Below are 23,395 nucleotides of genomic sequence, written 5' to 3'. Positions count from 1 at the left end.
TCATTCATTATATCACAAATATCAATAGCTGCCTACCAGAAAGTGGTTCTGCCTACATTCATCTAACAAAAAGGAATACACTTATGATTGAGAAAAAGGAGCGCTGTACTGAACCCCCCCCCCCAAAAACTACAAGATCCTGAATCATCAGCATGATTATAAGAGCCACACTATGCATTCACCGAATCAGTAAAAGAAAAACAATTAGATTAAAGCTGATTGGTAGGTAAGTCATTGAGAATCACACCCCGAGCTAAAGGGGAAAGAGATTGGAGATACAATTCCCAGCATTTAACATAATCTCTCTTCTTTTTAAACCATTCAATTTTGTCAGTGTATTTATGTAAGACACAGGTTTGGTGGATCAGATTAGGAAACTGCATTATAGGTGGTAGATCCCAGGAGATCCATTTTTGTAGAACACTTTTTTTTTTGCAAGCATTATCAGTCATCTACAGCAGTGGTCCCCCACCAGCCAGTCGGGTTTTCAGGATATCCACAATGAATATGCATGAGAGAAAATTTGCATGCACCACCTCCATAACATGCACATTTTCTCTCATGCATATTCATTGTGGATATCCTGAAAACCTGACTGGCTGATGGGCTCCCAGGACAGGGTGGGGGGCCACTGATCTACACCACCATTTCACATATTTATTGGGGAATGAGATGCCCCTAGTGTCATCCCAGAGAAATAGGTTTACAGGGAATGCAAAGGATGTACCACTCATCCAGAAAAGGTATCTATGGACACTGTGCCAAAATGAACATATTATTGTTGTAATTAGTGAGGTTTGGGTGGACCCTTGGACACTGTGGCAGCTGACCATGCCCACAGGGGGCAGTCCCGTGAGGGGCCACAGGTCAGGCTCAGCTTTAGGACACACAAACACAGAAATTGATCTTTTATTAGACAATGTGATGAAGCCACCAGGTAGTGGGTGAGCAGTAGAAGTAGCCCCGCTGGGCTAGTATCCCTCAGGCGCTGGAACAGCGACTCCTCCGGTAGCAGTGCTGTAGTGGAAAGAACTGAGAATAATGAGTACAGTGGAATATGCACAAGCCCCAGTATGGAGAACCCCAAGATAGGGAGAGCAGGCCCTCGAGGGGCGAGTACCTGATCCCTGAGAGGCTTGAAGGTGGTGTACTCACACAGCGGTTCCACGTTGGAGATGGCACCAGGGCTGGAACGGAGGCAGGCCCTCGATGAGCGCGTACCTGGTTCCAGGGAACAGCTCTGAGGTGAAGATGGTAGTACTCACTGGTGTTGACGATAGCGAATCCCTCCAGGCAGAAGAGAAGGTAGGAGCGGGCAGTCGGTCAGGGAACATGGGCCCTCGAGGAGCGAGTGCCGGTTTCCTGATAGCGACCTGAAAAGCAAGTGAGACCCCTGAGGAGCAGATACCCCGTTAGCGTTGAGTCCAATGGAATTAGAGGCAGAGTAGCTGGGTACGAAGAGCAAATCCCATCCGTAAAGATCCCCTTGCTAACTCAAAGGCTAGCAAACATTGTAGGCTTTAAATATCCGGGCAGCATGACATCATCACGGGGGGACGCCCCTGAGGTTCGCGCCAAGTAGGAAATGAGAGCGGGGCGCATGCGCTCTAAGGTACTCGTGGAGCATGGCAGGAGACAGCGCCCAAGCCGGAGAGGGTGGCAAGCAGATGCCACGGTAGCCAGGCGTCCATCTGCAGCAGGAGGAGGAGCAAAGAAAGGTAGGCGGAGTGAAGCTGTCTGGCAGTGAAGGTTGCAACAATTATTGGACACATCCAGAATTGGTGTCCAAGCAAGCCGTGAGCATTGCCACACTTATGACAATGCCCACTGCCTAAACTTCCCAATTTACTGGCTTGTGCAGAAGCAATGTAAAACCTATGTAGTAATTTAAATTGAAGTTCCTGAAGAGGACTATGCACCAGTAGAGACTGCATGTGTAAAACATCCTTTGTAATATGCTGAGGTTAATTTGGTTCCTAGTTCCCTAATCCAGCTGTCCACAAGGGCATCCCAGCAGAGAGGAGTTTGATATTTATTAAGCAGCTTATACCAGAAAGGCAACTTGTGCCGGGTGGGGTCATCCAGATCCAGAAAGTCAGAGAGAAGTTCCCTGGCGTGATAATGAGGATCGGGTAAAGTTAAGGATTGTACATAGTGGGGCATTTGTAAGTAGGCATAAAAGTGCTGTAAGGGACAACCATAACTCTCCTGAAGAGCCTGAAAGGAGCATATGGTATAAGACTCATCTACCCCATGAACTATGGCCCGAATACCCTTTTCATACCATTTCTTAAATGTTTATTATATATACACCAGGAAGGAAGTCTTTGCTCCCCAGTATAGGCAAAAAATGAGTAGCCCGTCGAGGAAACCCTAGCCTCTAACAAGACCAGCGCCATGCTGCTAGAGTGGGTTGTACAATACACTATGGGCTGGATTTTAAGAATTACGCATGGGTGTAGATTTGTGCGCACAACCCGGCGCGCACAAATCTACGCCTGATTTTATAACATGCACGCACAGCCGCTCGCATGTTATAAAATCCGGGGTCGGCGTGCGCAAGGGGGTGCACCTTGCGCGTGCCGAGCCCTAGGGGAGCCCCGATGGCTTTCGCCGTGCCCTCTGGGGGCCTCAGAGGGAACTTTCCTTTCACCCCCCCACATCTTAGCTGCCCCCAGCCCTACCTAAATCCTCCCCACCTTATTATTTTATTTACACCTGCCTGTGCCGGCCGAGTGCCAGCGTGCGATCCCCCAGCACGGTCCCCTGTGCCAAAGGCCTCTATCCCGCCCCCGGACCACCCACTGCCCGCCCCTTTTTTTCAAACCCCTGGCCATACGTGTGTCGCCGGGCCTATGCAAAATAGACTCGGTGCGCACAGGAGTGGGTTTTAAAGGGTTACACGCACATCTTAGTTTGTAGGTCTTGGAGAGCTTTGTGGACTGGGATTACAGGAGGCTGCTTTGGTATGTTCATGTACTGTAAAATAGGGATGTGAATCGTGTGCCCGATCTGGTTCGGCTTGGGGGGGGGGGGGGTGGGTAGAAATCTGATCGTTACGAGATGTGAATTGGAATCGGTTCCGATTCACATCACTTTTTTTTTTATAGTGAGGCCCGTGCCGATTTAAAAAAACCCCACCCGACCCTTTAAAATTATCCCCGTAGCCTCCCCCACTCTCCCGACCCCCCCCCCCCCCAAAAACGTTTTACACATACCTGGTGGTCCAGGGGGGCCGGCCGCGGGCAGCGATCTCCCTTTCCCACGCTATCAGCTGCTCTAAAAAAAATGGCGCCGATGGCCCTTTGCCCTAACCATGTGACAGGGCAAAGGTAGCGCCGGCGCCATTTTGAATACTGGCAATACGGCCGGAGTGCAGGAGGTCGCTCCCGGACCCCCGCTGGACTTTTGGCAAGTCTTGTGGGGGTCAGGAGGCCCCCCCCCAAGCTGGCCAAAAGTCCCTGGGGGTCCAGTGGGGGTCCAGGAGCGATCTCCTGCACGTGGGCCATATTGTCAATATTCAAAATGGTGCCGGCGCTACCTTTGCCCTGTCACATGGTTAGGGCAAAGGGCCATCGGCGCCATTTTTTTTAGCGCAGCTGATAGCGTGGGAATGGGAGATCGCTGCCTGCGGCCCCCTGGACCACCAGGTATGTGTAAAAAGTTTTTGGGGGGTGTCGGAAGAGTGGGGGAGCCTAAGGGGGTAATTTTAAAGGGTCGGGTGGGGTTTTTTTTTTTTTTATCGTGCCATCGGCGCCATTTATATTAGTGGCAGCCAAAATGGCGCCGATGGCCCGAGAACGGGAGATCGCGCTGGGACCCCCCCACTGGACCACCAGGTAATTTAAAACATGTTGGGGGGGGTTCGGGAGGGTGGGGGATTTGTTTTAAAGGGTCAGGGTGGGTTTTAGGGTTGTTTTGGTGTGCCGGTTTTCCTGCCCTCCCCTGATTTACGATTTTTCACGATAAATCGGGGGAATTTCTATTGTATCGCGACTCTAACGATTTTTGACGATTTAAAATATCTGACGATTTTTTTAAATCGTCAAAAAACAATTCACATCCCTACTGTAGAATGCTCAGATAATCTTAAGTAGCCTCTGCAGCTTCTTACAGTTGACATGGTATCAATTGTCATTTTTTTTAATAAATGCAGGATATAAGACATCGAGGGGTGCACTGTTCCTAGGTGTTTCTGGAAAGGGTTTCTAGAGCTTAGGGAGACTAGCTATAAAGGACTTGATTAAGCACTGTAGGAATATCATCAGAGACTGAACACATTACTGAACTGAGGATTTCTGATTTCTTGAGAAAGATTGTGGATTTTGGTTTTCATCTGGAGGCATCTGATATGGGTGAATGGATGATTGCGAGAGCAATTGTTGTGTCAGTCTCTCCAGGTGAGGGTTGTCCTTGGAGGAGAAACCTTAAAATCTTTCATATATTTATGAACGAATTCCTGCCATATCTCGTTAATGAAGGATTGACTTGGCAAGTTATATCTATAGACAACATATGAGGTATCAGATTCAGGAATCTGACACTGAGAAAACACAGAATAATGTCTGCACCAAGTCCTTCTATTCCAGTTCCCTCTGTAGTGATGCTGACAGTGCCAAGTCTCTTTGCACTAATATTGTGAGAATCAAGTTTTTTGGCACAGAGTCTTTCTGTGCCAATCTGGATGCCAAAACTTTCAGCACTAAGGAACTTGCAGAAGATGACATTATTATGCTAGGTGCCCTGGAAGTGGTATATCTATCAGACTTATGGTCTTTTTTAGACTGCTCCCAAGACTTTTGCTTGTATTTATGTGAATGGCTTCAGGGCTTTTGAGGAGAACTCTTCTGGTGGGAATGGGAGGATGAAGGAGACTTTTCAATTTTTGTTTGGGGACTCTGACCTTCTTTTCTTGAAAGGTACTGGTCTCATAACAGAGGTGAGGACAGTACCTTATTGCTCTCAGGGACATTTTACCACAGGCCTTGAAGTCTGATACATTATGAGAAGATTCCAAACATTTTAAGCATAAGCTATGAAGTAATGGGTAAACAACCCTTCAAGCACTGCACCAAGCGCAGCCACAAAATGGCTACTGCTGACCTTCACAGCTTATATTTAAAATGTCTGTAATCTTCTCATAACATATCAGACTGCAAAGCCTGTGGTAAAATATCCCTGAGGGCAATAAGATACTGTCGATTTAAACTATTTTAGGAGTCCTCACCACTTAAGTGCCTGATTATGGCCTGCTTGTCCATGGACAGTCAAGATTTATATGTGATTTTATATTGTTCTATTTAACTGTTGCAAACAAATCTGAGCATTATTTCATAAATGAAGCAGGATCTAAATCCCAAGTAGTATTCAAAGGGCACAGATGAAGGATATTCTGTCCTATTAACATTTAGATATTCTTAACATTTGGGACAACAGAATCTCCTGACGAGTCATGCTAGCTTACGCAACTTTGGATAGTAGTACAATGTTTATCATATTCACCCAAAAAAGGATTGAATTGTTTTGGTTTGTGAGAGTGAAGGAGGGATGTCAAACAGTTGCAACATATTTCATGCTTCAGATGTCACACCAGAAGGTTCTGGCCTATTATGTCTGCTTGGAACATGTTTAGCTAAAGCAGTTTTCTTTAAACTAGAAAGAATGAGGAATTTAATAGCCATTTCCTGGCATCTAATATGTAATAGCTGACCTTTCAGTGTTGCTTGTCAAGATCTACTTGAAAATAATTTCATTACTCTTTCTCAATGGATTTTCCCCTTAAATAAATTCCCAGTTAGGAAATGCCAAAGCACTGTAAAGGGTATAAAACAAAGATTTTAAAAGTTGTCTTTTGTTCTCTAGTTAAGCTACTGGTTGACAGGAGTAAATTCATTTATTGAGCATGCTCTAATTATAGACCACTGCATCCAATACACTGAAAATACAAGCTGATTTAGAGTATACAATATAGTTGCTCTGCAACTCAATCAAGATCATAAACCAAAGCATCAAACAATATACATATCAAACAGCATTTCTAAATTGCATTTTGTGTTAATCATCACATTGAAACATAAGTCAATATAGCAATGTAATAATCTTATATGCATGTGTGCTATGATCTGAAATATTGATTTGGTACAAACAAATGGAATAAAAAAAAGTTCCTGGTTAGAAAGCACATTTTATATTGACCATGTACATAATGTCTTTTTAGACTTTTTCCTCAATTTTCAAGGAGCAATGAAAACGGAAATGTAAGCACAAAAGAAATCTTCAACATTTCTTGGCTATGTGTAATAACAGCAGCTCCATATATTTTATAGTCATGTTTAAGCAGCACTGCCGCCTAGGAACAACATTAAACTGGGATTATAATGCAGTCTTCTGGTATTTTAATGCTGAAAAAGCTGCTTCCAGTTCAGCAGTAGTGATTACCTTCAAGATATTAAGACCAGAAGAGAGATGTGAAAGACAGAGAATTGTGTGCTTGGTAACATTTGAACATCTGACATGGAACGATGACACCACCACCCATTCCAAACACAGCCTTGTTCACATGAAATGGACAAAAAAAGTTTAATTAATGGTAAAGCAGTTTTCATTCACATGTGTGAATATAGCTCTCGCTTCCAGAAATAAACTTAGAATTTTTAAAAGCAATTACTTTAAAAATCTTACATTGAGATTCATAGAACATTTTTCCTTTTTTTGTACATGTGTATTTTAACTCTGTCTGTCAGAGAACAGTGGCAAAACTGACTACACACAACTGCACATACCTAGACACTTACTATAATGTGAAACACTGTTTCACATTAGCTTTTATTCTTAAACCATATACTGAAAGCATCACTAGTGCATGAAGTTTCCAATCTGCTGGTATCACTACTATATTACTGCATCAGTCTGATATCAGTTGCTAAATTGCCACAGTAGGAAAAAATCAGGTTTCATATGCCAATATTTCTTACATATAGTTCTCAAGAAAATGCATGCATTAAAAATGATTGTTTTGAGCCTGCAGTTTCCTATTGCTCCTTCGGACTTTCGGCTGGTATCTGGTGCTAGGAGCTTTCATTCACATTCACCTGGGAATTTTTTCTCTATTTCATATCCCCTCCTCAAGTCACTTAGTTAAATCATTGCAGTGACGGTCCTCAGCTGGGGGCCATGCATGAGGGCCCCCTCCAGAACCTGGTAATCATAGGCCCTAACTCCGGGGATCGCTATCTCCCTCCCTGTCAGATCTGATCCACTTGGGGAGCAGAAGACTCCAGCCAGGAATTAAACCTAGGTCTCTGCAGGGTGAGCCTTCAGAATTTTATAATCATTTTAATAGTGACGGTCAGCAAGAACTCACAGACATTGAAAAATTATCCAATCAGAATGACTGATTTAGCTGTTTGTGTAGATCATCAACAAAAGCGTACCACAGACATGAAGTTGTGCAAACAGTGGGCATTAGCCCATTATGTATGAAAAGTGCATGCCTGAACCCTGCCTTGATCTGAAGATAAGAGATCCAAAAATAAAACTGCTCAAGTAGTTGCTGGTTTTCCATTTGGCTGCTGCTTCCATTTTTAGCATTTGGCTATAGGTGAAAGCATTTGCAACTGACGTGTACTGTCCCAGAAAAGACACACTACCAATGCAATGGCCTACTAACTTGATTAGGAAAGTTAATAAAGTTACATACCTACTATTTTCATAATTGATAGAAGGAAACATAGCAATGGCACAGCTTCTTTTGAAACAGTTTGGCATGAACAAACATTGCTGTCTGAATGTGAATGTAGGGTGCACAAGTTACTGTGCATTAAAGTGCAGAAAGGCAACAAATTATCTCAGAACACCCAAGAAGGCCCTGGAATCTGCTATCACCTTTAGCAATTAAAGTAAATTCATGAAAAATGCAGTTTGTGTCAAACTGTTAATTCAACCAGTGAACAGGGCTTGAACTAAATGATTAAGGTTCAGTTGTCCTTTTAAATATGATGATGGAGAAAAGGACTGGTCAATCAAGATTTTGCATAACTGCATAAAATGATCATTGGGGACAGGATGCCTCATTCTCACCAAATATTAAGACAGAATTGCAGGATTAGATCTAGAAGTTAGGTTATAGCTTATGCAGAAATCTCAAATTGTCTGAAGCAAATATCTACATCACATTTTTAAGAAATTTCCTTCAAGGAAAAATAAATAATGAGAATATAAGACTTTAAAAAAATTTAGTTACAAATCTACTTTTTTTTTTTGTTAAGAAATTAAGTTTATACAGACTTGATCATATTCACACACGGACAATAGCTGCCAGAATAGTAGAATTAAGGTCAACTACATAGAACAAGGATTTTGTGGACCAGTTTGCCTCAAGTTGCATTTCTGTTTTCAGTAGCCAAAAAGGACTTCTCGCCTCTCTCTCCATGCGTTTTACTTTTCAATTGCAGCTTTATTCAGCAATGAAGTGAACAAATGACCCTGGAAAAGCTCCTCTGCGATTAGGTTCCCCATCAATATGGCCAATCTGTAATATGAAAATGGTGTCATTAAATGACTGAGTAACATCGTTCAGCGTATATAAATAAATAAACAGGTTTGTTATTTGCTCGGACATGGTAACCTTTTTTCAGCTTAGCAGTTTCCTTCTGCTCCTCTCTGATTCCAGCTCAAATCAAAACCAGCCTTTATTTTGCTACAGTTCAATGATTCTTCAGTTATAAAGATCTAGAATTTTTCACCCTATTTGTATAATCCCTTTCCAATTTGGTCCAGCTATGGTAGCTTCCTCCAGATCTCGGCTAACATGGACCCTAAGAGTCTGGCCACTAGGTATCACCACTGAGTGATGGCTGAAATTTCACCCATCCCCCTGAGGGTCTGTAACACTGCCTATGCAGCATCCCCAGCTGACCCAGGAAAGAGAAGACTAGCCTAGGAATCGAACCAAGATTCTCTACATGGCAACTGAGCTACTTGGCTGGTCCAGATACAATAATCATTAAATACAACAAGTATTAATCTGAACAGTAAACGGGTAATTTTCAAAAGGATTTACACTTGTAAATGTAACTACTGTAGCAATTTTCAAAAGACATTTACCCATTGTAAAGTGCACTGAACTCGGGTAAATCTTATGGATAATTCAATGGCATATATTATAGCAATTTTCAAAAGCCCACTTATTCAGGTAAAGTGCATTTACATGTGTAAAACCCACTTTTAAGCATGTAAATGCTTTTGAAAATCAGGCCCTAAGATTCCAAAAAAACTACAGCCACAGCCAAAGATTTTCAGTTCTCTCAGATTTAGTTTTGAGCAGTAATTAAAACTAAAGTGTTAAATCAAGCGCTTCTAACAAGCAGAAGTATAGCGGATCAGGTTAGATTGGAGCAAGTTTCAACAGGTGGCGTGTTACTGCATAAAACTCTCTCTTGGTCTGAAATCCATAAGGTACCCTGGCCATTCAAAAATTAGTAGTGCAAGGAAAACTAACGAACCCAAAAAACACCCCACCCTTTCATCATCCAAATAAGCATGTTTCCACTACACAGAACAGGTAGATTAAAGCTGAAAATATCACGCTATTGTTTTCACTGATAAATTAAAAAATAATAATTACATTTATTTCTAATCTGCAGGTGGTCTTGCCCGAGGAAGTTATGAAAATTGCCTACACTGTACATTTGTAAAAGTACACGGGGGAGGTGTTCAACACGCGTGTACTTTTACCCGCATTTTTATGGAGGCATTCCTGGGGCAGGGTAGGCTGGGAAAAGCAACAAAAGCACCGAGTTGTGTATTTTCAAAAACTATACACGCATTGTTTTGGCTGAAAAAAAAAATACTCAAAGAAAAAAGTAGGTGCAAACCCGTGCAGGTACATTCTCAAAAAGAAAGGAAACTCCTGCTTTCCCTTTCGGAACGGATGCAAAACCCGCAGAACTGGCACCTGTCCCCAGAGCTTTGAAAAGTGCATGCTCTTTGGTTCCCTCATGCACCTGGTCTTGTAGACTCCAGTGTCACAAGAAACAAAAAGGTGACAAATGCACTGAACAGCCACCCAGTGGGACTTCCTTACAGGTCTATCCTGTAAAGTGCGGCCGCGTTTACCCTGCTCCTAAGCCGCTTTTTACTCACTTTCCGGCCGCGTTATCCCTCCCTGCGATCCCGAATCCACTTTAACCTACTTCTACCGCGTCCTAAAATCCCGGTCGACCCCTTCCGCACGCGGCATGCATATTGCATGCAAACGAGCGAATTAGCTATTCCCTAGCATCCCGTAACCCGTGCCATGACTCGCTAACTTTCCCTGCCGTTTTGTCGCACGTTTAACCTGCAAACTTACCGCCTACCCTGACCCCTGCGGTAGAGGCAGGGGTAAGGGTAGGTGGCAAGCTTTCCCCCAGCCCCCACTCACCTGCCCCGGCCGCGATCATGGGTGCCGGTCTCCGTGGCAGCCCCAGTCCTCTCCCCTGCTCCCGAAGCCAAAAAAAAAAGCGAAAAAACCGTTGCAGCCCCCCTCCGCACATCGGAGGGGGGCTGCAACGGTTTTTTCAAAAGCGGCGAAGTGACTTACTTCTTGCTTTTGGTTTTTTCGCCGCTGTCAGTGTCTCCCCCTCATCCCGGAGCAGGGCGCGAAAAGCAGCCTTGCTCCGGGAGGAGGGGAGACACTGACAGCAAAAAAAAGCGAAAAAACCAAAGGGGGACCCGGACCTGACTTACTTCTGCAGCCGTCCGGCTCCGTTGCTCCCCCGTCCGGCCATCTGTAGAAGATATCGTTGCTCCCCCGCTCCCCGGGAAGATGGCTGCCAGCACGGGGACGTGACGTCACGTCTTGAGCAGCCAATTGAATGCACAGGGGCCCGCTTTCCCCCGTGCTGGCAGCCATCTTCCTGGGGAGGCGGTGGGCTAAAGGAGGTTACCTTTAGCCCACTGCAGGTGGAGGCGCCCTTATTCTATTTATTTGTGTGGAAGATTTCCCACTGACTACGCATTGCTGCCCCTCGCCTCGGAGGGAGCCAGAAGGCCGCAATTAAAGGAGAGAACTGGCTCCGGCCAAGAAACTGCCCTGGCTTGCAGAGCCGGAGATTACAATTTAACTACAAAATATCATTCCTTGGCGATTGTTTTCCTTCCATTCCCCTCACTCCCCTTTTTCTAAGGCTCAGTGAGGCCTTGCCCTTTACCCCCGACCCCCCCGGATCAGAAAGATCATTGGGAGCCCTTGCCCCTCTCCTCGATGGGGTGCATGCTGGCAGCAGGGCGGTCGCTGGAGCCCTCAGGGCCCGGCAGGCGTGTGGCCCGCTGCCTTCCCAATTGGATGAGGATTCTCCAATCCCCTCACCCTGAGCAGGGGGCCCGCGTGAATAAAGGGGAACAAACACCTCCATTCATAATAAGATCCGTGGGTTGGTGCCTCTGACCGCCAGGTCACCCATCTGGACCCTTTTGGAACCTGCTGCCTTTGCTGCATTGGGGGAAAAGTGGAAGGTGGAGGCTGCCACTGCCACACACCCCCGATTCCGGTATTTTATTTTATTTTTTTAAGAAAAATAACCACTGGGTGTTAGCATTGCACACCCCCCCCCCCCCCCCCAACACACACACACACACACGCACAGACACACAGTGGCGGAACAGAGATCAGGGAAATATGTTCATCAGCCTAAGAAAGTGGAGGAAGGCAAGAAAAGCTTACAGCCAGGATAAGGTGTGATAGGGTTGGCAGCTGGGATGCATTCTTGGCAACATAGAGGGGGGATAACTGGGCCGGTTGGATGTTTTTTTTTTTTTTTGTGCTGACATCTACTATGTTGCTGTTTCGGTGCAATGTCTGCACGGGGCTCTGATACATTATTATAATATTCATATATATATTTTTTACTAATTCAATATATAAATGTAGGTGCATGCAGACCGTGTTGCACACTTTACCTACACTGCACCACGAAGCTCCTCCCACCCCGGCGCCGCAAACCTTCTCTCCCGTGACGTAAGATGGGGGTGTCACCGCCCCCGCTTTTCCCTTTAGCCAATCAGCGGCCGGAATCGGGAGCCTCGCCAATTGAATGCACAGGGGCCGCTTTCCCCGTGCTGGCAGCCATCTTTCCCCGGGAGGTAGGGGAGCAATGATGCCTTCTTCGATGGCCGGACGGCTGCAAAAGTAAGTCGGGTCGGGTCCGGTCGGGTCGGGGTTACCTTTGGTTTTTTCGCTTTTTTCGCTTTTTTTTTGGCTTCGCCGCTGTCGGGTCCGATCGGATGCAAAAGTAAGTTGCTTCGCCGCTGTCAACTTACTTTTGAGAGAGATGACAGCGGCGAAGCAACTTACTCCGATCGGACCCGACTTCCTGGTATCTGTCATTTCAAATGACATTTGAAATGACAGATACCAGCGTGGCGTGAAGCGTTAGGCCCGCGCACCCAGGATACTGTATAGGCGCTCTATCCAGTAAAATGGGTTGCGCGGGCCTAAGGCTTTTCGGACACGGTTTACATTTAAATAAAATTAGTGTTCAGGATCGAGCGGTAGGTGAGCTGCACTGTGCGTGCGGCAACCGCGGGTGCTGTAGGCGCTAACGCAGCTCTTCCTACCGCTCGGTACTGGATAGACCTGTTAGGAAGGGAAACCCCGTCAACAGAACAGGATGCAAGATATCACAATACATGGAGAAAGCAGGCTGCACAGCCTAATGGTCATTATCTGTCATTACTCACAAAATCAGAAAGGAATGGTCTAAAATGTTTTGGTGAGAATCCTGCACGCTGACCAACTACAGCAAAACACTGTATTTCAGAGGCTTGCTCCAGAGATATAATGGATAGCTTTACCAGTACTGTATGGCATCACAATATACTTGCATTTCAAGCAAGCAAAATCATTACATTTTTTACTCTTAAAAGCAAAATGAGGGTTTTATTTGGGTCTCAGAAAACTGTATATGTGCAAGAACATTTACAGGTTTGCACTGCAAAATGTTAACTAGCTTCCTGGGTATTCAAGGCTCTCACCTCTGGTACCATAGCTTACACTCTACTTGGACTCGTGCAGAAAGCAGATCTGTTTACCTGTAATAGGTGTTCTCCTAGGACAGCAGGATGTTAGTCCTCACAAGTAGGTTACATCATCAGATGGAGCCTGGCATGGAAAGCTTTTGTCAAAGTTTCTAAAAACTGTGACTGGCACACTGAGCATGCCACTATCCAAGCTTCCACACGGGGTCCCCTCTTCAGTCTCGTAATAAAGAATTAAGAAAAAAATAAAATAAACTAGAAGAAAACCCAACTCTGCAGTGTGGCAGGCAGGTTTCCTGAGGACTAACTTCCTGCTGTCCTAGGACAACACCTATTACAAGTAAGCAACTCTGCTTTCTCCTAGGACAAGCAGGATGGTAGTCCTCACAAGTGGGTGAATGCCTAGCTACAGGCTGTTCCCAAAACCAGGGGACCAACAGTCACTGAACCAAGTGCCAACGGGCACAACAACCGAGGTGCTGTTGGTAACAGAGAGAGAGACAGCCTGAACCCGAACAAGGGGCCTGAAACAGGAAGAGTTGGGTTTCCAGCTGAAAGAGATTCTGGAGGATGTACTGGCCAAAACTGCTGTCATGTCGGCCATCCCTGTCCAGACAGTAGTGTGAGGCAAAGGTGTGGAGAGAACTCCATATCGCAGCCTTGCAGATCTCGTCCACAAGGATCGCTCGTAAGTGGGCCACCAAAGCTGCCATGGCTCTGATGGAATGAATCTTGATATGGCCCCCAAGCTACAGTCCCACCTGAGCATAGCAGAAGGAGATGCAATCTGCTAGCCAGTTGGACAGAGTCTGCTTAGCAACCGCAGCTCCCAATCTGTTCCTGTCAAAAGAGATGAAGAGTTGCGTGGACTGCCTTTGGCCTGCTGTCCGCTCCAAGTAGAAGGCTAAGGCTCTCTTGCAGTGCAAACTTTGCAGAGCCCATTTGCCCTGATGTGAATGAGGCTTTGGAAAAAAGGTGGGTAGGAAGACTGACTGGTTTAGATGGAAATCCATCACCACCTTAGGCAGGAACTTAGGGTGTATGCACAGGACCACCCTATCGTGGAAGAACTTTGTGTAAGGTGGATACAACACTAAAGCTTGAAGGTTGCCGACTCTGCATGCCGAGGTGACTGCCACTAGGAAGGCGGCCTTCCAGGTCAAGAACTTTAGGTCATAGGAATGCAGAGGCTTGAAAGGAGCCTTCATAAGCTGGGCCGGGACTATGCTGAGGTCCCAGGATACTGCGGGAGCCTCAGGGGAGGCTTCAGTTGAAGCAGACCCCGCATGAAGCACCCCATGATAGGGTGTACGGAGACGGGCACACCATCCACCTCCTGCTGGTAAGCCCTAATAGCACTATGATGCACCTTGACTGAGTTGGTTTTTAGACCAGTCTGAGAGGTGTAGCAGATAGTCCAGCAGCTTAGGGATGGAGCAATAGAACGGTTCAAACCATGACTCTCACACCAAGCGGAGAACCTCTTCCACTTTAGGCCGTAAGACTTCCTAGTAGAAGGCCTCGTGGATTCTAGAAAGACCCGAGACACTGCATCCGAGAGATCCAAGGCTGTAAAATCAGCCTATCAACATTCACGCCTTGAGGGATAAGGCTTGGGATTTGGGATGATGCAGCCTGCTCCAATCCTGTGTGATAAGGTCTGGGAGGCCCCCAGACTGATCGGCTCCCTCAAGGCAAAATCTTGCAGGAGTGGGAACCAGAACTGCTGCAGCCAATAAGGAGCGATGAGGATCATGGTCCCCTGGTCGTGCTGGAGCTTCAGGAGGGTCTTTGACACTAGTGGAAATGGAGGATACACATAAAGAAGGCCCCTGCCCCAATGATGTGCAAAGGTGTCCGATGCCAGCTCGCCGTCCTCTCTGATCAGGGAGCAGAACAAAGTTACCTTCTTGTTGCAGGGGGAGGCAAACTACTCTATGTCCTGGGTTCCCCAAAGACGGAAGATCTGATCTGCAACCTCCTGCTTCAGGGACCATTCGTGGGGGCGGAACGAGAACTCAGGCCATCTGCCACTACATTCTCCGTCCTTGGAAGATACATGGCATGGAGCAGGATGCCTTGGGATAGAGCCCATAGAGCCCATGACCAGATCTGGACTGCCTCTTGGCACAGGAGGAACAATCTCGTACCTCCCTTTTTGTTGAGGCATCACATTGCCACCTGATTGTCGGTCTGGATGAGGACCACCTTGTTGGGTAGGTGATCCCGAAACATCCAAAACACATATCTGATCGCCAGGAGCTCCAGGAAGTTTATCTGATGTTGCGCTTCCTGAGCAAACCACCAACCTTGGGTGCAGAGTCCCTCTACATGGGCACCCCACCAGAAGTGGGAGGCATCCATGGTGAGCACAACTTGAGCAGAGAAGGTCTGGAAGAGTACCCCTGCCTCCAAGTTGGATAGGGTCTCCCACCATGCCAAGGAGACCCGGAGTGGTTGAGTAACCCGGAAGTGCACTTGAAGGTCTTGGGTGGCCTTGGCACCACTAGGATCAGAGGGCCCACTGAGCCCTGTTCATGTGCAGACGAGCGAAGGGAGTAAAACTGGACAGTCGCCACCATGTGTCCCAACAGCCGCAGCATACTGTGAGCTGAGACTTGGTGACTCTGAGAGATTGCTCCCGCCAAGGCCACTAAGGTGAGTGCATGGTCCTGGGGTAAAAACGCCAGAGCCTGCGCTGTATGAAACCTGGCCCCAATGAAGTCCAACTGTGGTGATGGACTCAGCTGAGACTTTGGGCAGTTGACCAGAAAACCCAAGGCCTCCAGTACCCAAATGGTAGAGTGTAGAGACTGCAGCACTCCCTCCAAGGTGGCACTCTTGATGAGCCAGTCATCCAGGTAAGGAAAAACCTGTACTCATAGTCTCCATAGGTAAGCACCCACCACCGCTAGGCACTTGGTGAAAATGCAGCGTACAAACACCAGACTGAATGGCAACACCTGGTACTGGAAGTGGTTCTCACCCACCACAAAATGCAGGTACTTCCTGTAGGCATGGGAAATTTTGATGTGAGTGTAGGTGTCCTTTAGATTAAGGGAGCATAGCCAGTCCCCTCTCCACAGGAGAGGTATCAGGGTGCTGAGAGAGAACATTCTGAACTTTTCCCATTTTAGGAATATGTTCAAGGCCCGCAAATCCAGAATAGGACAGAGGTCCCTTGTTCTGGAGTAGAAGTCGCTCCCTCATTGCTCTGGGGGGCACGGGTTCGACTGCCTTGGCCATTACAAGGGTGGAGAGCTTCTTCAAAAGTATTTCCTGATCTGCTGAGAAGCCCCTTCTCTGGGGCACAGAGGAGAGTCTGGAGGAACACTCTGGAAATTTAACCTGTACCTCCGATGAACGATGGACAGGACCCACTGATCCAAGGTGACTGATGGCCAACAGTCCGCAAAGAACCGTAGCTGACCTCTGCCTGGAGTGCCAGCCATCGAGGGCATCGGTGATTGGCTTACTCACTAGCAACCAGTCAAAACCCCATTGGCAGGGCTTTGCTGGGGGCACTGGCTGAGGCCTAGGAACTCGTGTTTCCTGAGGGCTAGCTCTAGGGGCGGCCTGTTGAGACCTCACTCTGTTTGCTGGAAGTTAGTACTTCCTCGGAGGTAAAAAGGGCACCTTGTCTTGAAGACTTCTTGCCTGAGGACTGTTGGTCCAAGGTGCTGGCTGAGATGCAGGAGTGTCTCTTGCTTATCCTTCGGCTCTAATACTGCCTCTTTAACCTTGTCACTGAAGAGGGTATCTCTAGTACAGGGCAGATCTGCAAGCCATTCCTGAACATCCGGTCGGAGGTCAGAGGCGAGGAGCCAAGCCATGTGGCGGGCACCAATGCTGGTTGCCACCACCCTCTCAAAGACATCATAGGTGGCCGAGACCTCATGCTTGTCGCACTCCAAACTTGGCTGGACCACCTTCAAGAAGTCTTCCTGCAGTTGCTGAGGCTGGTGCTCAACCAGATCCTGGACTTGTTTCCAGAGATTCCTGAAATATTGGCTCACACGGAGCTGATAGCAGGCAATACGAGCCGCCAGCATGGAGCCCTGGAAGACTTTCCTCCTTAGGGCGTCCAGCGCTCTGTGTTCTTGGGCCGGAGGAGCCGAAGCATGAATTCGAGTACGCTTTGTTTTTTTAGAGGGTGGACTCCACCACCACAGACTGGTGCGGGAGCTGACATTTCTCATATCCATTGGTGGGCTGAACCAGATACACTGCATCGGTCTTCCTGTTCACCTGGGGTACCAAGATGGGGTGTTCCCAGAACAAGACAAACAAGTCCTTAAAAATGTCATGAACTGGGACAGCCACCACATCCTTAGGCTCATCCACAAACTGGAGGATCTCCAGCATCTTATGTCAGGAGTCATCCTCCATCAGGAGTTGGAATGGGATTGATTCTGCCATGGCCCATACAAAGCCTGTAAATGTCAGGTCCTTGGAAAGGGATCGATGCCTCTTCTCTGGAGGAGACTGCTCAGAGGGCAGGTCCTCGGAGGAGGACTCAGACATGTCATCCTCCCATGGGTCGTACGGGGCATCCTCCTCGCTCAGGTTCCTCGGGGATACTGGTCAGGGATCTGGACTATGCCCTTGGCCTGAGGCACAGAGGGGATCGGGAGCCCCGGGGGCTGGAAAGGACCCAGAATGGGTTCCAGCAACACTGGCTGCAGGGTTGGCCACAAAAGCAGAGCCATCGATCCCAACAGCTCACCTTCGTCTGAGAAATCAGCGATGGGAATGGACTCTGTCGGGGGCAACATCAGTGCTCCCCAGGGTATCGAGGGTGCCCGGGGCACCAGCATCGGTTGCATACCAAGGATCAAATTCAAGGGCTCTAGCAACGGTGTCAGCACCAATAGCGCAGGCTCCGGCATACCCTATCATGTGTTAATGCTTAATTCATTTATTACGTGCTTTTATCTGCCTGGCCCCTGCTTTCTCACAGCTAAAACCAGCATGTCCTTCATTCTTCCCAGAGTTTGCCAGGAACTGTTTTTTTGGAACATGATGGCCTCGCACCAAAGCAATTGAGGTGCTGTTTTCTCAAATTCATTAATACTATATGGGGTGCTCAAGAACAGTGCAGAAGGATTACGGAGGCCTAAATACTCAATCCCTAACCCCCTCTTAAAAAGGGGGTTATTCCCAAATTTATAATCTTTAAGTAGCAGCACACCAAGTAGACATCCTAATCTCATCCCTCTAAGGAAGGCAAAATAAGCAGCAAGGTTATTTAATAACTGTTCCAATTGTCCTTGAAATGCTTTGAACAGAAGCACTATTTAAGAACATTTACAGTGGCAACTAAAGGTGAACATTTTATAAGGGGATGTAGACTTTTTAAGCCACTGTCCTTGACGACACCAGTTCCCCTCTACAAGAAAGCTGAAACTGGAAAAGAAGTTCATTTTTCAGCATGACGACTCTGTGAAGCACACAAAGCTACACTAGAGTGGCTAAGGAATAAAAAAGAATGTCCTGGAGTGGCCTTGACCTCAATCCAATGAAAAATTAGTCGACTGAAGAAGATTGCTGTCCATCGATGCTCCCCCAAGGAACTTGTCAGAACTTGATCTAATAATGACAAATCAAGATGTTCAAAGCTGGTGGAGATCTACCCAATCACAGTTGTAATTGCTGCCAAAAGTACTTCCACCAAGTATTGACATGAGGGGGTGGAGACTTATTCAATTGGATTTCAGTCTTGTTTTTTGGATAGCTATAAGCTTCGTCCTCTAATAAAATATTTTGGCCCTGATAAGTGTGGAGTATGGTATATTGATGAGTGGAAAATAATCCTCATTTAAATGCATGCAAGTCTGATGGTGGTCAAAGGGATGAAGACTTTCTATAGCCACTGTATATTATTGCTGCATTACATAATCAAATGATAGAAGTGTTTAGCAATATATTGCCTACAGAATTACATGTGTACTAGAGTTACCATGGTAGCCATCAGCAATACCTAAATGACCTAGACCAGTCATAGAAACATGCCAGCATTTTCCCCAAACGTTAGTAATGTTGAAAGTGAAATTACTGGTACTCACCCACCACTCCTGATCCTCCTCGCCATCAACTATAATAATTTCTCCCTCTGAAAATGTTAGTTCATCAGGATTATCTGCTACACAGTTGTAAATTGCTTTCACTCTTTTGGGTTTAGCTTTCAACTGCAAATTAACAAAAAGAAAATTAAGAAAAGGTAAATACATTTAATAAGAACTGTATTTTAACTATTTCATATTTTTGCCATAAAAATATATTTTATACCAGTTAATAGTTTTCAATCAACTACAGTCAAGTTTTTCGTCTCTTTTAAATAAGCTCTCATTTTTAGGATTGGAAAGGCAAGAGGCATCAGAAAGGGTGGTGGAGGCAAAAAAAATTAGTATCAGAATTCAAGAAAACATGGAATACTACACAGAGTAGTATTCCCTTAGCTGCAGGGAAATGCGGATAATGCTAGAGATTAAGCAGGAGTGAAGAACAAACAGGCCTTGCTGTATGTAATTTTCTAACAGACTGTATGTTTCTCTGTTAATAAAAGTATGTTCTGATTAATTCTTCACCTCACTGAGTTCTAACTCCCAGTACTAGAAACCCACTTCTCATGATCTCTACTTACAATGGAAATCCAGCCAGCTTTGAGACAGTAGTGCAACCATATCTCACTCCACCTCTCAAGAGCAGACTCCAAGGTAGCTGCATTTCTTGCTCTCATCTTAATAATTGGAAAAATTACTTCCCTGCCTCTACATAAGCTGCCTTGATTGCTTCCTTGATCCAGCGAGCTATAGTAGCTTGGCGAAGCCGCTTCGCCCTGTTTCTTTCCACTGTGAAGAAAAAACAAGCGTTCTGTCTTGCGCACCGATTCTGAGTGTTCTAGGTACCGCACAAGGAGTCTGCCGACGTTTAGATGGTGAAGAAGGTGGGAGTCTTCTGAGTCCTTGTGTCCCTCCGTTGATGGCAAGGAGATGGATTTGATCAAGTGAAAATCCGACATAACCTTTGGTAAGAAGGAGGGAACAATGTGAAGCTGTACTGTTCCTGGAGTAAATCGAAGGAATGGTTCCCGACAGGATAGTGCCTATAGATCTGAGATGCGACAGGCCGAGCATATTGCCAAAAAGAATACCGTCTTTAATGTTAATAGGCGTAGTGACAGACTGCGCATTGGCCTGAAGGAAAGTCCTGCTAGGAAGTGCAGTACCAGATTGAGGTTCCATGGAGTACCGGCCACTTTAAGGGTGGTTGGAGTTGCTTAACCCCTTTTAGGAAACGGACCAAAACCAGATGTGCTGACAGACTGTTTCCATTTACTTCTGCTCTGAAGTAGGAGAGGGCTGCTACCTGAACCTTGAGAGAGTTGAGCGACAACCCTTTCCTTCAGGCCAACCTATAGAAATTCCAGAATCATGGGGATCTTGGCCGTTCGCGGGGGCACCCTGCGGTCCTTGCACCAGCCTCAAATATTCTCCAGATCTATATGTATGCCAGAGACGTTGAGAAATTCCGCGTGCAGAGCAAGGTTGCGATCACAGCAGTCGAGTAACCGTGCTTCTTCAGGTGAGTCCTCTCAAGAGCCAGACCATAAGAGAGAATAGGGATGGTTCTTCATGAAGGATCGGGTCCTGCTGGAAAAGGTCCCTGTGTGGGGGGAGGTACAGAGGGCTCCCCATGAGGAGCCTTCACATGTCTGCGTACCAAGGGCGTCTAGTCCAATCTGGGACCACTAGTAGGACGAGACCTCTGTGGTGTTTTATCTAGCGGATGATCTTGCCCAGTAGAGGCCATGGAGGGAAGGCGTACAGTAAGTCCTCTTCTGGCCAGGTCTGGACGAGGGTGTCAATCCCTTGGGAGTGCTGATCTCATCTGCGACTGAAGAACCAGGGGACTATGGCATTGTGAGATGTGGCCAGTAGGTCCATGGCCGGGAGGCCCCAGCGATTTAATATTTATTTATTTATTTATTTAAAACTTTTTTTTATACCGGCATTCGTAGGACACATCATGTCGGTTTACAAATAACTGAGAAAGGAAAATACAATGAACAGGGGAGGGGGATAACTGGAGGATATGCAAAGGTACAGGAGAGGAGAGTCATCAGGCAACGTTACAACTATTTACATTCAATTAGAATTAGATATGCAAAGGGAACTAATATACAAAATTAGGGGGTATGTGCACTTGAGACACTTAACATATGAAACTTATTTACAGTAAGAGAGGGGGCGAGTGCACATGAGAACGGTTAGCATCTGGTGTAGGGGGGGGGAGGGAGGGAAGGGGGTAAGGAGAGGAGGGGGTGGAAGGAACAGGGTACAAAGGGTGAAGGTATTTAGGGGAGAAATTGTTAGGGGGGTAGGGGGGCGAGGTAGGGGGAGGCTAGGGGCGCTGGGAGAGGGAGCGGGGGGGAGTAGGGATGGTCTGATGGGGGTGCAGAAGGGGGGGAAAGAAAGGGAGGGAGCGGGGGGGGGGTACTGGGATGGTAAATTGTGGTCGGGGAGAAAGGAAATAGGCTAGGTTGGGACTGACATGATACAAGGGGGGACATTGGTTAGGATTGGGTGGAATTGGGGTATGCTTGTTTAAAGAGCCATGTCTTGATTCCTTTTTTGAAATGGCTCAGGGACGGTTCTAAGCGGAGTTTGACGGGTAGGGAGTTCCAGAGGGTAGGGCCCGCAATAGAGAAGGCTCTGTCCCTAGTAGCGGTGAGGTGCCCAATTTTAAGTGAGGGGGTTTGGAGAGTGCCAGCAAGGGAGTTTCTAGTGGGGCGATTAGTTTGACGGAATTGTGGCATGTCTTCAAGCCAGGGTGAGTTGTTGTATAATGTATTGTGGAGGATGGTAAGTGTTTTATATTGGGAACGGAAGGTGATGGGGAGCCAATGGAGATCTTGGAGTATGGGAGTGATGTGGTCAGTTTTTCTGGTGTTTGTTAAGATTCTTGCCATGGCATTTTGGAGGATTTGGAGGGGTTTGATGGTGGAGGCTGGGAGGCCTAAGAGAAGGGAGTTGCAGTAGTCGAGTTTGGTTAGTATTGTGGTTTGCATAACCATGCGGAAGTCATGGGCGTGGAGAAGGGGCTTCAGTTTTTTGAGGATTTGTAGTTTGTAGAAGCCCCCTTTTAGGAGTGATTTAATGTGGGATTTGAAGCTGAGTTGATTGTCTAGGGTGACTCCTAAATCTCTGACACTGGGCGGTAGTGTGTGAGCTTGTGAGGCGTTGAGAATCATTTGGTGGATTGAATTGAGTGGTTGGTTTGCTATGATGAGGATTTCAGTCTTCGAGGTGTTAAGTGCAAGGTGGAGATTGGAGAGGAGAGAATTGATGGATGTCAGGCATATTTCCCAGTATTGAAGGGTTTCGTTGATGGATTTTTTAATTGGAATAAGTATTTGTACGTCGTCTGCGTACAAGAAGAATTTTAGTCCTAGTTTAGCGAGGAGGTGGCAGAGAGGGAGTAAGTATATATTGAAGAGGGTGGAGGATAGAGAAGAGCCTTGGGGTACCCCTTGTGTGAGGGGAATGTGTGCGGATTCAAAATTATCAAGCTTGACTAAATATTTACGGTGGTCAAGGTATGAGGAGAATCAGGATAGTGCTGTGTTTGAGATGCCTATCTCCGCTAAACGTGATATAAGGATTTGATGATTCACGGTATCAAAGGCGGCTGAGATATAGAGAAGGGCAAGTATATATGATTGGCCGTGGTCCATGCCTTTGAGGATGGTATCCGTTATTGCGAGTAGTAGTTTTTCGGTGCTTCGGTCTTTACGAAAACCGTATTGAGTGGGGTGTAGAATATTGTTTTCTTCTAGGAAATCAGTGAGTTGGGTGTTTACCACTTTCTCCATGATTTTGGATATGAAGGGCAGGTTGGAAATGGGCCTGTAATTTGCGGGGTCATTGTGGTCGAGGGTGGGTTTCTTTAGTAGTGGCTTCACGATGGCGAGTTTAAGTGGGTCAGGGACTTTCCCGGAAGTAATGGAGCAGTTTATGACTTCTGCTATTGGTTTTGCAATGGCAGAGGGAATGGAAAGGAGAATTTTTGATGGGATGGTGTCTGCGATATGGGTGGATGGACGCATCTTTTTTAATATAGATTCAACTTCCTTCACGGAGGTAGTGTCAAGGGAGTCGAGGTTTGTGTTGTTGTCGATCAGTAGTGGGTCTGTGGGTGCAGGGTTAGGGGGTAGACGTGTCAGGATTTTGGAGATTTTACTTTGAAAGTAATCGGCAAGTTTTTCACATTTCTCTAAGCTGTTTATTTCTTGGGAGGAGGGAAAGGGGGACTTTGTGAGTTCTGTAACGAGGCAAAATAAGGCGTTTGGGTTGAATTTATAGCTGTGGATTTTTGC

At 46.5% G+C, this 23,395-nt stretch overlaps 1 protein-coding gene across 7 annotated transcripts in view; it reads right to left on the bottom strand.

Annotated features, from left to right (window-relative positions):
- Positions 1 to 5,874: 5,874 nt before the first annotated feature.
- ASAP2 (ArfGAP with SH3 domain, ankyrin repeat and PH domain 2) overlaps positions 5,875 to 23,395 on the bottom strand; it is a 413,895-nt gene continuing 396,374 nt past the window's right edge. For all 7 annotated transcript variants that reach the window (XM_029595831.1, XM_029595830.1, XM_029595833.1 and 4 more), the window contains 2 exons: positions 19,083 to 19,205; positions 5,875 to 8,530 (listed from right to left, as the gene is read on the bottom strand). In XM_029595831.1, the coding sequence (XP_029451691.1) occupies positions 8,456 to 8,530; positions 19,083 to 19,205 (198 nt within the window). In that variant the 3' untranslated portion in view covers positions 5,875 to 8,455. The remainder of the gene's footprint in view (positions 8,531 to 19,082; positions 19,206 to 23,395) is intronic.

The sequence above is a fragment of the Rhinatrema bivittatum genome, chromosome 3 (assembly GCF_901001135.1).
Source record: "Rhinatrema bivittatum chromosome 3, aRhiBiv1.1, whole genome shotgun sequence".
In the NCBI taxonomy this organism is placed as follows: Eukaryota; Metazoa; Chordata; class Amphibia; order Gymnophiona; family Rhinatrematidae; genus Rhinatrema; species Rhinatrema bivittatum.
The sequence above is the reverse complement of the archived record's forward strand: the minus strand, read 5'-3'. Positions and strand labels throughout refer to the sequence as shown.